The 14,133-nt window shown below is 36.0% G+C and overlaps 1 protein-coding gene across 3 annotated transcripts in view; it reads right to left on the minus strand.

The window, feature by feature from the left end:
- Positions 1 to 14,133, minus strand: part of col22a1 (collagen, type XXII, alpha 1) — a 52,723-nt gene that overhangs the window by 15,149 nt on the left and 23,441 nt on the right. For all 3 annotated transcript variants that reach the window (XM_067508166.1, XM_067508158.1, XM_067508151.1), the window contains 23 exons: positions 13,211 to 13,264; positions 13,040 to 13,093; positions 12,486 to 12,521; positions 10,659 to 10,688; positions 10,278 to 10,331; positions 10,054 to 10,107; positions 7,214 to 7,267; positions 6,577 to 6,630; positions 6,420 to 6,473; positions 6,256 to 6,309; positions 5,234 to 5,287; positions 5,071 to 5,115; positions 4,922 to 4,984; positions 4,506 to 4,559; positions 4,268 to 4,309; positions 4,092 to 4,124; positions 3,214 to 3,267; positions 2,786 to 2,839; positions 2,641 to 2,694; positions 2,512 to 2,565; positions 2,251 to 2,304; positions 1,565 to 1,669; positions 100 to 144 (listed from right to left, as the gene is read on the minus strand). In XM_067508166.1, the coding sequence (XP_067364267.1) occupies positions 100 to 144; positions 1,565 to 1,669; positions 2,251 to 2,304; positions 2,512 to 2,565; positions 2,641 to 2,694; positions 2,786 to 2,839; positions 3,214 to 3,267; positions 4,092 to 4,124; positions 4,268 to 4,309; positions 4,506 to 4,559; positions 4,922 to 4,984; positions 5,071 to 5,115; positions 5,234 to 5,287; positions 6,256 to 6,309; positions 6,420 to 6,473; positions 6,577 to 6,630; positions 7,214 to 7,267; positions 10,054 to 10,107; positions 10,278 to 10,331; positions 10,659 to 10,688; positions 12,486 to 12,521; positions 13,040 to 13,093; positions 13,211 to 13,264 (1,209 nt within the window). The remainder of the gene's footprint in view (positions 1 to 99; positions 145 to 1,564; positions 1,670 to 2,250; positions 2,305 to 2,511; positions 2,566 to 2,640; positions 2,695 to 2,785; positions 2,840 to 3,213; positions 3,268 to 4,091; positions 4,125 to 4,267; positions 4,310 to 4,505; positions 4,560 to 4,921; positions 4,985 to 5,070; positions 5,116 to 5,233; positions 5,288 to 6,255; positions 6,310 to 6,419; positions 6,474 to 6,576; positions 6,631 to 7,213; positions 7,268 to 10,053; positions 10,108 to 10,277; positions 10,332 to 10,658; positions 10,689 to 12,485; positions 12,522 to 13,039; positions 13,094 to 13,210; positions 13,265 to 14,133) is intronic.

Below are 14,133 nucleotides of genomic sequence, written 5' to 3' on the forward strand. Positions count from 1 at the left end.
AAAAAAAAAACACTTCAGGCAACCTACAAAGCTTACACACACATACATACACACACAAACACACACACACCTTCTTGAAAACTTCTAAAACTTTATTACCTTTGGTCCTGCGGGCCCTTGAACTCCTGGTGGTCCTGGAGCTCCCTGTATAATTCAAGTGACATCAATCAAATAACTTGCTACTCACACCCGATATTAAGCTTCTTTTGAATAAATAACTTAAGCTTTAATGTGTGAATATGTTCCTTTTCTCAATCCACACAAAGGTTGTAGTGACACCCTGGTGCCACACCTGGCAGTTGTAAAAAAAAACTGCTGTGAGCCAAATCTGTTGTGCTCTCATGTTGCTTTAATGTGATATGTTTTAAGAGTGTTTTTCCTATTTGCTCTTGCCTCGTCAGCACTTGGCCACATGTCTGAGGTAAAAAATGATGAAGATACATGTTGAGCTGCAGCACCAAATGTGCCTACTCAGGCTCATTTTAATCCCAATCAGCCGGTCACAAAACATGTTTCAAAAACGTTTACATGCAAAACACGTGTGGAATACAAGAGACTGTGAGGTTTCAGTTTGAGTAAAAGCGTTTTAAGAATAGCTAAATGTAATCAACTTGTGTTATTGTTTCCTGAAGCTTATAATCATCCACAACACTACTTCATATCTTGATTTTTGATGAGCTGATCTACATTAATTCTATAATTCCAAGATAAAGATATCAAGCTGATTAAGAAGTGTGAGTAAATTAACTTCCAAAACATAAAATGTTTGAGGAATTGGTGCAGCTATGAGAAAATAATTAATGATAATAATAATATTTTCATATTCAGTAAAGAATTCAAACAAGCTAAAACACAATATACAAATATTATAGTGTTGGAAAAGGAGGAGATGACTTTCCAAACTAAGAGCGCTCCACTTAGCAGTACCCTTACCCTATAAAACACAGTCTACAGCATCAAAATCAATGCAACAAAACCTGTGTTACTGGGCCTCATGCCATAAAACATTTTGTTTTCTTGCTTTAAATTCCTATACCTTCCTCTACCTCTACCTCCTCTACCCCATTGAGTTTTGGTCCTACAAATGTGCAATTTTTCAAACCATTCTAACTGCACAAACACGTCATAAATTAATTATATCAGACTAATTAGTCACACATGTTCATGCATCCTTCAAATTCAATCTACAGCAATACTAAGTGCACTAAAAAGGCCATTTTATACTCCCAAAAATTGAATCATGTCAGCTGGACTCATTGTCATGAGAGTAAAAAGAAGAATTTAACACAGCAGAGCTTTACATCTGTTGTCAGAAATCATCAGAAGGATAAATCCTTTAAACTTAAAAATGTAGCATTAAGTTCTATATGTGCATGCATATTAATTAAAAAAAAATCTACATTCTACAACTCCAAATTTATTCAGAGGAATTCATAAAACTTTTATGGCCTAATGACTGTGTTTCCCCTAGAGAAAGTGTTCTGTTAAGACACAAATGACAGGTGTAGACACTTTCTACAGTAATTTTGTTCATACCTAAAAGAATTTTGAATACATATCTTACATTTTGTCCGTCTTTTCCTTTGCCTGGTGGTCCAGGGGGTCCAGTCAAACCAGGCTCTCCAGATGGGCCTGCAGGACCTGCTTGTCCTGGTTTACCTGGTTCACCCTAAAATAAATGTTACATTATAAACATGATTGTCTCTCTCTCTCAGGTACAACAGGCACTCCAAATTAGCAGATTCTTTAGAAACTCTTTTGTGTAAACTTGTATTGCTCAGAATTTTGAATAAGATGTGTTGCTGAAAACACAAGGACCACTAAAGTAATTACTATTGCCCTCTTTATATTCATCAAATAGTTATGTGTGTTTTGTGCTGAAATTGGTAAAATATCAATGTCTAGTCATCTGAGCTCTGGGGTTAACAGTGATAGCATGTGATTTTACAAAGGTCACTGCTGTAAACTTGTAGAAAAAGCCAAAGAAAGAACAGACAGAAAACAAAAAAAAAAATAAAACAGGGGGAGAGACAGAAGACAGTGTTCAGAATTGCTAATGTGAGACTGGTGCTGCAGGATTGAAATGAATTTTTCTGCTGAAAATGGAGGACATACAAGGTCAGCCTTTCATCTTTAAAGTATTTTCACTTTGAACTGACAAAACCATTCTTAACATAGTCTGAATACTTTTTTGTACTAAGTTAGATCTAACCAAATATATCCACAACTTTGTAAAAATAGTTGACTGACCTTGTCTCCTCGTTGTCCTGCTGGACCAGGAGGACCAGTAATCCCTGGTATGCCCTTAAAGACAATATATTTCCACGGTGAAGTGAATCATTTTTTTTGTCCTTTCGGCTTATCCCATTATCAGAGGCTATTGTTTATCTTTCAAAACTAAAGCTACCCAGACATCCTATTATAACATTAAACAACGATATAAAATACACATACAGTAAGTATTAAGGCTTGCAATTTATCAGATTGTTTAAAATGTTTTAGAAAACCTACTGCATTCCCTGGTAGCCCACGGGAACCTTGAGGTCCAGCTACACCAGGTGGACCCTGAGACAAAAATACCATTAAAGTGCGTACATTCCTCTTTTTGTAAACATGTACACAGTAAAACTAACAACTCACAGGGTCTCCAACACGTCCTGTCTCTCCTGTAAGTCCAGTATCACCTTTAGGACCCTAAAATAAAAATAGCATATGAGATGCTTTAAAAATGATTGGAAATGTGGAGCTTTGTTGACTAGAAGGTAAAAGAACATTCGCATCTTACCTGTGGTCCAGGTGGCCCCTTAAAACCTTGTTCACCAGGTAGTCCTCTTGGGCCCTTGAGGGAAAGGACATGAATGTTAAATGAATGAGTTAAAAGTGTAATTAGGTCATTTTGACACATTTTTAATTGTTATCTCATATGTATGTATCTCATAAAACTTTAATCCTGTAAGATCTGCAATGACTTCACATTACACAAAATTATTATGCATTCTATTTTCATTGATGTAATACACCGCGCAACTCTAAACTAAAGTTTAAAGAGAATTAGGTCAGTGCAATCCTGTTGTAGATTCATTTACTGATTTTGTATCAGCGGAACCTCACTGGGTCACACTCTGAATGTCTGCTGACATCTAGTGGATCAGTCTTGACACTGCCACAATTAAGCTGGAAACTGACAAGGCGAAACAGAAAGAAAAAACTCACCATCTCTCCTGGTTTTCCTTGATCACCCTTTTCACCCTTTTCTCCAGGCTTTCCCTAGAGCAAACATTAAAAATGAAGAGAGGTGTGAGAAGAGTCGACGATAATGAGTAAAATTCACCCCTTGTACTTCTACTAACTCTCATAGCAGAAGCATACATTATACAAACCATCAAGGTATCAACTATATACTATTATTTGTAAATAAATACATTTAATTTTTTATAAATTTATTAAGGGGAGTGCAAAACTTTACACAGTTGTTATTAGTTTATTAGTTTTTTATACATTTCTTGACCACTTCTGATGATAAAAGAAAATTTGTGGTAGCTAATTGAGAATGTTTTATTTTTTAGCAACCTACATTTGCACAATGCATTCAATGCCATTTCAATGTAGTGTAAAATGTGGATGCAAACAAACCCCTAAACTTAACATAATGTTGCCGGTTCAGTGTCTTGCCAAGGGACACTCTGACATGTGGTCGGGAAGAGAGGGGGGCAACCCTATTGTCGGTGCATGGCCACTCTACCAACTAAGCCACTGCTGCCCCTTAAAATAATGATAATTATATTGGTAGAAAAGTGTGCATTCCCAAAATAAATTAATACTAAAATAACTTTATCAGACATGAATTAAAGGAAAATGTGTTCTAGCTGATTCTGCGTTAAATATTATGTTAATGAAAAAAAATCTTTTTTTTACTCGTTTTGCCATTTCAAAATAAGGGGATGCTTTGCACTTAATTGTAACTGAGTTCTCTTATTAACTTTTCATGGATGAGTAGTGAAACATTTCCTGCTAAGGAGAAGGAAGTTCAGTTGATATGACTCAACTTCCAGATAATCTTCCACACAGTGTGGTTTGTTTAATAAACTTACAGGTTCGCCTGGCTCAGGGATGACAGTTTCCACCTGTAAAATAAAAACAGACAGATGACAGTGGATGAATACTCACCAAATCAGCATTTGATGTTAATTCAAACAGTAACATTGACTTTATGTACTTCACTATAACTGCTGTATGTCACATTTGAAACAACTTAACTTCTACTTACATTTCCTGGCGTGCCAGGTGGTCCTCTTGCTCCAACTTCCCCCTGAGGCAAGAGACAATATGTTCAGATAGTATGCATCCAAATTACTTTATAACAGCTAATACAACAAGGTAAAAATCTCCAAAAGAGGTAGATTACTCCATATGATATCTATTGTGCCACAATAGCAAGATTTCAGCATTCCTGCCTGCTTATGCAGATGTACATTTCATGAATCAAGTTGTTGTTTCCTTATTACCTTGTCACCCCTTTCACCTTTTGGCCCAACTGGTCCATCCAGTCCCCTTTCACCCTATATAAAAGAAGCTGTTTTAAAATTTAAAACATATGGATGACAGACCAAAGCTACACATCAATACAAGCTAAAATAACGTTTTAGTATGGAAGTCAAGAACAGCGGGCCACAAAATGCAATTTGGGACACACAACACCCCTTAAAAAGCATTCCAGGAGGTTATCCAGTCAGATGAGTGTGTATTTTATGGTAAGTAATTTCTGTTGTAATATTAATATAAGATTGGCCTTGGTAGGGATGAATAACTGTAGATAATAGAAAATTAATCCTAAAACAATACCATAGATAAATCTTGTAAAATTAGAGTCTGTAGCTGTGAAGAAACACCCTCCTGCTTTGATAAACATAGGTAAACATACCGGAATACCCCTGTCGCCTCTCGCCCCATCAGCACCAGGTTGTCCAGGGGAACCAGCCTCTCCCTATAGATAGTATATACATATGATATAATAAATTCTGCTATGCTTTGGTATGTTATATTTCAATAATTCAACAGCTGTGAACCCACTCTCTCCCCTGGAGGCCCTCTTGGTCCGGGAGGCCCTTCCTCGCCCTGTGGAAAACATACAACTGTTAAAGTGGTATGGCATATACACTCTTCGTATGCGCTGCTTATACTGTATTTTCGGTTGTTATGAGTGTGTTTCTGGGTAAGATTAAGTCACCAGTACCTTCAGTCCAGGCTTGCCAGGAAAACCATCTGCTCCACGCTCCCCCCTGGGTCCCTTCAAAGACACAAGAGTTCAATTTTGATGTTATTCTTTCAAAAAATGGAATTTGCCAGAAACATTTGCCAGGTACTGCAAAAAGTGAAGAGTTAATACAGCGCAACTTACTTCCTCCACATTAACTGTACCTACAGTATACTAAATGAAAGTGTTTTAAGTCAAGCCATGTTTTTGCTTATAGTGTAACTTATATTATTGCCATTTCAGTTTCTGCTAGTAAATTAATCTGTAAACACATCAGAGAAGTGGAAGTTAGTGGTAACAACAAAAGACATTGTTAGCTTCACATTAAGCTTCCCAGTGAAAGTGTGATAGCTTACACATTTTGTGCATTGTCAAACCTATGTCTAAAATGTATGCTACTGAATTTGTAATATAGAGCCCATTTTATGCAATGCAACTGTTTTCTATGATTACTAGCTTATGACTTTTAGATATACGACATGAGGGTCATGAAGTCATGACCCTAAGAGTCAATGACCTTGCAGTTTAATATTAAATCCAGCTGCTGTCTTTTCCAAAGGCTGTTCTTGATCAAGTTTCTTCAGACTGTGAAAATATGTACTTGGCATCCAAATTAAGATACCAGATGCGGAGCCAGGCTGAACTAGCCATATTTTCTTTTATGTTTTAAAATTTTATTATAATAGTGAGACTGTAAATTAAATATATATATTAATCATAGCATTGCTAAAACAACAAATTTAATGGTGGCTGTTATGCAGTCTTACTCTCCAAGATATTAACATTTACACATCAACTAGTGACTTTGCTAATTTGCATTTGGGTTTTTAAAGCTTTTTTATTAAAAACAGTTACCCTCTGTGGTGGGAAAGAAAGGTTTAAACCAGTGCAAGTGTGGTTATTACAAAATAAGAAAAACCTTCATATAAAATATTTGACTGGTGCAGATTTAAAACACTGGTAACATAGAAAGCTAAAACTTATTTAAAGGGCATACTGACCGTGGCACCCTCATTTCCAGGAAGACCATCCAGGCCATCTTTACCTGGAAGACCCTTTAAAGATCAGTGACAAAGTGTTGATGTTTAATGACATGTGCAGAGGAACACCAGCCGACACTACTCCTATGACTTAAAGTACTCTTAACAACAAAAGGCCAACTCACAGGCTTTCCAGGCTCTCCAGGTTTGCCTGAAAATCCAATTTCACCAGGTAAACCCTTCATAAAGAAAGATTTATGTAAACAGTATCACATAACCTTAAGTATATTGACTTGTTTTAAACAAATGCTCATATTTAATATATTAGTTCTGCTCACTTACAGGAGGTCCAGTGTGTCCTTGCATTCCAGGTGGGCCAGGTGGACCCTGAGGACCCTGCACAGTATAAAATCTAACATCAGAATGATTTGGAAATCAGCACATAATCACCTAATACAGGGTCTGGACGTATTTTTGAGTTTTATTAAAAGAATAATAACACTGTATCAATAAACAATATTTCTGAAAAATATGTTTAAAATTATTCTACTTTTCCCAAAAAAAATTTTTTTTCAGACTTCCAAAAAGATACAATACTACCAAGCACCCGCTAGAGGGGGGTATTATTGCACTGTTAACAGGTTATTCAATCTTTGATTCCATTTAAAGACAAGTGTAAGTCTATTTTGCTCCAGGGAGCAATTTGAAAAATTAATTGACATAGCCAGTTAGTTTTAATCTAGTATGTTTATTTTTCCTCTATTAAAACATACAATGAAGACACCTTTGAGAAAGCAGTCATAATGTGCATTGTAGGTCACATCAAATATTGAGCAACCCACACAATTAAAATATCACATTATTTCTTCTCACTTCTCCTTGACAGGTCAATGAGGTACAGGAAGAAGTTCTAATATGAGCTGTACATAAACAAGCAAGTCATTTTAATCAAGTGTTAGGGAAATAAAATGTTTCTTACAGAAGGTCCAGGAAGGCCATCCACTCCAGGCAGCCCACTTTCACCCTTCTTCCCCTAAAAGACAGTCAAATTAAAAGGAAAACATTAATTAAATTAAATTAATGACATTGTTTAAGAAAGAAATGTTTTCCAGACTCAGATGATGTCATTTTTTTAAGAAAAATTCCAGTCTTTAAACTAGCCAGTTTAAACTAGCATCACGCGACTGAATAAACCTTATAAATGTATTATTTATAAACTGCAAAATGTCTAAATGTTTTATCAAAGAAACTAAATTACATAGGAAGGTAAGATAAGATTCATAATTCCTCCATCAGAAGAGATTTAAAAGAACACTTAAACATAAAAGCTGGGTAAAGCAAACTTTTACGGGTAATAAGGAGGTTTCTCACTATTATCTCATAATCTTAAATTTCTCAGGATTCTGCTGGATTATGAGCAGGGTGTCAGTATGACAAGCTGACATTTTACCCGCCTCTGTAGTACATGTGGGTTCACAATAATTAAGTAAAGACATAAAGCTAATGTTATCTCCAGTTAAAAAGATGCCTACCCCTAGGTACTGCTACTGTACACATAGATTGCTTTCTGAAGCTCAGAACTCATGTTTCTGTAATTCAGTCACTTATTCCACATACCTAAATGAGGCAGCAAAGAGGAACAGAATCTAGCAGAATGCTAGCTAAAGGTAATGCTTAAGTAAAAGTATTGATAACTTCCTTTTTAGCTTATAACTCTTGTTATAACAATTCACATGATTTGCATTGGTCAAACTGCCTTTAAACCAGATTATAAAGGTTTTACATTGTAAAGTAAAATAATTTGTTGATTTAAATACAGTAGAGGGAAATGCAGTGGCAGAGTGGTTAGTACTCCAAGGGTCCTCTGCCACGGTCAAAAGACATGCTGTCAACTTAATTAGTAACTTTAAACTGTCCATAGCTGTGAGTTTGAGCACTAATGGCTGTCTGTCTCTAAGCATCATCTCAGTGAGAAAATGTGACAAATGGTATAAGGGATAGATAGATACATTTAGATTTATACAAGGAAATTATTAGTTAAGTGACTTGGCGACTGAATAAACCATATAAATGTATTCTTTATGAACTGCAAAATGTCTAAATATTTTAATAAAGAAACTAAATTTTAGAGGAAGGTAACCTCTGCCATTTTTCCTTTCTTGTTTTTCTTGATATGTATGTTAAGGCAGCCCTATGCCCTCCTTTAAAACTTTCCCCATTCCAGCTTAGGTGGCCCTTAGCTGTCACATAAGGTAAGTAAACAGACAGGCCTCAGTAGCAGTGACACAGACAACTGATGAGTGCTTTGCTGTGAAGGTGAGAGGCTAAATCTATACCAAGTCAACCATACAGTCAACTCTATCAGTGCTGGCTGTAGCAAGACTACTCTATTATCAGAGCTCTCAGCCTTACTTCACCCCCACACTCTCTCCCCGCATGTATCTTCAACTGAGGTATAACAACCCCAACCTGGAAAAAGTCTGGTAGGTCAAGCTTCTCTCAATCTGTCTGTTTTTTTCTTTTTCTTTGAGGATTCTCTTGGATAGCAACTAATGGGACTGCAGCAGGACATCCAAAGGTTTAAATTAAAAAAAAGAGAAGCAGTTGAAGATTTGACAGATATTGGGGAATCTGAACCCAATGTGATTGACTTTATTCATGTTATTAAACTATAAATCCCTTGATCTCAGAGAAGCCTTTCTAGCTGAGGACAGCTAAACGGTGCATGATGGTGGTTGAAAAGTCTTTCATTTTTAGCCACAGGAGGTTTGACTTGACACTGCTGCACAACTGAGCAAATGTTAATTCCAACATATTTCTGATGAGAAATTAATTGTTCCCAAAAGAGGTAGGTAGGTCACTGTCTTTGTTAATATTTTGTAGTAAAAAATAACGTAGAGCCACTAAGGTTGCTTTGATTAAATTACTGCTCTGTAACAGGACCATTGTGTAGGGAGAAAGAGAAAAAAAGAATATGAGAGACAAGGGACAGCTTTTGTAGATAACTCTACATCCACTGATAGCCACTAGAGTTTTAGCTCTCAGCACGAAGAAAATATATCAATTTTCTTAATACTAAATAATGTTATGGGACTACAGCAAAAACTTCTAATTACTCCAGATAAGAGGGTTTTTTTTCTATGGGAGGTGCACTAGAGGCAAACTAATCTAATTTTAGTCAAAACTCAGATGGTAAGTCCGACTAAAGCAATTACCTCCCAGGACTCCATGCATGAAAAAGATTATATTTTATTTTTCTTATTAAAAAAAAATATATATAGTTTAGTGATTTAAACATTACACAGTGCATTTCCAGGTTTCACTTTCTCTTTAAAGCAATTCCCTTGTGATACAGTCCTGCCTATTGAAACAACATTTTAGTAGCAAACACAAAACAAGGCAAGGACAAAGCTTATATATCAGATTTGGTAATAATAAGAATAATATAATGATAATGTAAAAACCCCTAACTTTCTGTAATGCTTCTGTAAGCTTTTCTATAGATTGTGTTTGTGCACTATAATAAGAGTGAGGTTACTCTATCTTTAGGTTTAAATGATATTAATATATTATTATTTTCCTATATGACATAGGGTCATGGCTTATGTGGAGGTCTACCAGTCCTAGAAAATGGGAGTGATGGAGACAGTAGTACTGCTTCAAAGCTGAAAGTCACATAAAAGGTCTTACAGTTGGTGGACAACCTGCTGTTCACACAGAGCCAGAGGCCACCTCCAGTCTTGTATAGTGTTGTTGTCTTGAAATATTGAAGAAATAAAAAGAAACAGTGTTCATTGTCCTTCGAAATCAAATTCTTACCCTCTGGCCAAACTCTCCAGGCTCCCCAGGTAGACCCATTGCACCTGGAAGACCCTGAAGAATGAAATATTCACAGCATTAGTTCATACAACATTACTGATGTTTCCATGAACTGTGATGCACAATGTCTGAACAGGTGGATTTCCTACAACAAGAAAAATCAAAAGGTAGACACTGGGAAAGAGGCAACATGTAGAAAGAAAGTAATGAAATGTTATTCTTACAGGAGGCCCTGGGGGGCCATCAGCCCCTGGAGGACCAGGAGGTCCAGCTTCTCCCTAAAATGGGGGCCAAACACAGTATGTGTTAAACTTGATTATAAAGACAGCTTCAGATGGTGAATGTAGATAGTACGGTACCTGCATAGAGTCTGTACCATGACTGTAATTGTAGTGTATCTAGTTGTTCTTTTGTTACATTTTATCACTTAATTTCCAATAGGATTAATAATACACCATTTAAGTTCCATAAAAATTAGTGATAAAATTGTACTGTTGTATTGTATTTGATGGTAATTATCAGAGTGCGAGGTATTGAATCGTATATGTATCTGTTATTGAGGAAAACAAGAAAACAATATATTTTATTATCAAACACATACTCACCTTTTCACCCCGTAAGCCTTCTGTTTGTACCTGAAATTGAAACAATTAATGAGTAATTATATTAAATAAGACTAATGATTTTGCATGTAAAAAAGAACACACATGCAACTGGAGAAAAGTCCATGAAGAGCTTTAAAATAAATCAGTAAAATCATAAAATCAATTCTGTGAGCAAGTGTAAAGGAGCTAAAACAGGATTCAATGTACAGAGTATTAAAAAATTGTCCTAAATTCATTGTTTTAAACTGGTTAAATCATTTAGCTCATTGTCACAGAAATGTTTTGTCTTTCTACCAGTTATTTGTCACCACAATACACATGTAGATAAAAGTTATTAGAGAAAACACACTGGGGAAATGTATTATGCTGCCTTCATAGAGCTGCATCTAAGAATATCGGCTAATTAGTTTATTGATTAATGATTTTAGGAAATTGTAAAAGTAGTCATGAATTTCAGCATTCATCGATGTGTATTTTAGAATCTGCAACATCATTTTTATTTGGACTTCCTTTCGCTTTTTGCTAGATTCACTTCCTTTTTTGGACTCTTATTTTGTATTCACACTTCCCCATTTTCTGTCCATAGTTCATTCTGGCAACTGCACGATTCGACACCAGTCCTAATTGATTTTCCCCTGGTCCCCTGCCAGATTGTCCCTCTGTGCACCTGGCAGCTGTGATTTGGGCTCTCACTGTTGGTCTGATGTTTTGGTTATTGGTTTATGCCTGTCTGTTGACCCTTTGTTCATGTTTTCTCTCTGTGGTTTATTATTTTTCTGCCTTGGTTTGCTGTTTATCCCAGCTCTGTTTCTACTTTTAGAATGATTCTGAATAGTTATCATCCCCACTCTTGCCCAGGTTATCTGTGTGTATTCTCCTCAGTTTATCATTTACCAGATCTTGTTTGGTCTATTTTACACACACTCTCTGTGACGATTGTTATACGTAGTCCTTCCTTTTATGTTTTTGGTTATGTTAATGCCTGCCCTGACACCCCTCATATTAGTGCATTATACTTTCCTCTATTTAATTGTTCTCTAGCTGTTTCTTTTTGTATTCTGAGTCGTTTGTCGGTCATGCTCTTGTTACCTTTTGCAGTGTTGGCATTCTTTTCCTTCGTTTACTATCCAGTCTGTGTTTTTGTTTGCTATTTCTGTTTTCCAACTCTTGTTCAGATTTTTTTTTTCTAGTCTATGCCAATTTCTTGGGTTTATGTATTCACATCCATATTCTGATCTTAAGTTATAAGATATACTTCTTCTGGTTTCTAGTCTCTTGATTATTTGCAGCTTATTTAATCAGTAGTCCTATAGGGTTAGGGTTAAAGTCTACTTATGTTCAGATTAGTTCCCTGGTTTTCCTCTCATGAAAACGTGTTTCTTGTCCTCTGCTCAGGAGTGAATTTCTTTCCTTCCGTTATTACAAGTAAATCTATATTTGTAATAGCACTTTTGTCCACTGTCACTCCTTGTCTCCACCACCATACACAAAAACAATTGCTGATTATCAAACATTTCACCTATCAAATAATGCACAATTCCTTTAGCTTCAGTCCTCTACAAGCTTCACAAAATGCTAAAAACAGACTGGAGACCAGCTCCCACCTTTTGTGCTTTCAGTTAACGTCAGCTCATGAAAGTCTGTCTCCATAACTACTTTGTTTATATTATGCATAATATAAACCTTAACTATGAGCTTGTTTTTATTGTGTGTTTTTTTAGAAATGTTAAAATATATACAGTATGTGCTGTGGCATTCATCTTTACATGAGCCTGTAATTGTTAAGAACATATTTTAAATATCCTTTGTTCTATTTTCAGTACTTACCATATCCCCAGGTAATCCTGGAAGGCCTCTCTCCCCCTGTGACACAGTTCATACAACAAGGATGAAACCCCATCATTAAAATCAAGAGACTTTCAGAGTAAAGCCCCTCAGGCAATATGGTAATGATACAGCAACGACCATAATTTTTAGTTAAGGCGTGTTAAAGTGTGTACTTATTGTAGCTCCAAAGGAAAGTGAAATTTGTGGGCAAAGCACCACGGCAACTCATTGCATGTGCATCTGTGGCTCTTGTGCATGCATATGGGTGTGGTATAGGGACATGTGCACCACTGCAAGAATCATCAAAGTCAGTAGTTACAGACAGACAAATGAACTCATTTTATTTTTGCAGACAAATGAGTGGGCTGGCTTTGATGGTACACAGAGGAGACTGAGGAATGTCTGGAGAGTACAGACATTAGCCTGGGAAACTGATAACTCTTTAAAATGATTCATATTAGCACAACTTAATAACATTATAATAGAGGCAATATCCTCTTTGCATTGTTAATAATCAAGTACAGGGTACATACAGACCACAAAAGGTAACATACCTTGTCGCCTTTAAATCCGCTGGGACCGGGTGCTCCAACCAATCCTCTCGAACCCTAATCAATTTTCATACAAATGCTTAATTAACTCAAAGGTGACTCATCAAATCTACAAAAAACTATTATTGTTTGGTGTATAGTAGGTATGGCAGCTTTAAAAAGCTCATAACTTACATCTTTTCCAGGAACACCTGGTTTTCCAGGAAATCCATTCACGCCTGCCTCACCCTAAGTGGAAAAAATGTACAGGAAAACCTGTGAAATATTTCATACTGTAAAGGACAATAGTTAGATGTCCATCCAAATGTGATGGATATTTTTTAAATGTATAAGCTTGATTTCCATAATGTTCATATAATTAATACATCAGACAAAAATTCATTTTCATGTCTTATTTCAAGTTGTTTCCACATTTTCAAATTTCTAGTGTTTTTTGTGGAAATTGTGCCCTAAAATGCAGACAACAATGCTAGGGGAATAAATGTATAAATATCCTCCTTATCCCGTGAGTTCAGGTTCGCCACAGCAGATCATTGTCCGCATGTTAATTTGGCACAGTTTTTACACTGTATGCCCTTCCTGACACAATCCTCCCCAATTTCTACCGGGCTTGGACCGGCATTACCGGCACAGCTGGGGAGGGGAATGGACTGTTAGAGACACTTTGACATATAGCTGACACTGTATTCCGTTTCATCTCACAATACAAAAAAATTGCATATTTGGCATCTCTTTCAGTGAACAAATCTTTTTATTGTTAATGAAGTTATAGTAAAAGAAATGTAATAAAATTAGTGCAGAAGCATCCCCTCTGATTATTTAATTTTAAAATAATCTTTAATCCATTTCTGATGAAGGAATATTTGTTTTAGCTCAACATCCATTAAAAAAAATCTTTGTTTTACTCTCTAAGCGATTTCAAAAAGGATTTCAAAGAGCATTCAAATTTTTTTGCTCAACTGTACAGTATTTTTCTGAACAAGTGTGTTTGTGTTTGGAACAAACAAAAGTTTGTTTTGTTCAGTTGCATGTACAATAATGAAGACAAGCCAGAAACATGAATGAACTATTTTCTATGACTACTCTGACCAAACCAG

Source organism: Channa argus, chromosome 1, assembly GCF_033026475.1.
Source record: "Channa argus isolate prfri chromosome 1, Channa argus male v1.0, whole genome shotgun sequence".
Lineage (NCBI taxonomy): Eukaryota > Metazoa > Chordata > Actinopteri > Anabantiformes > Channidae > Channa > Channa argus.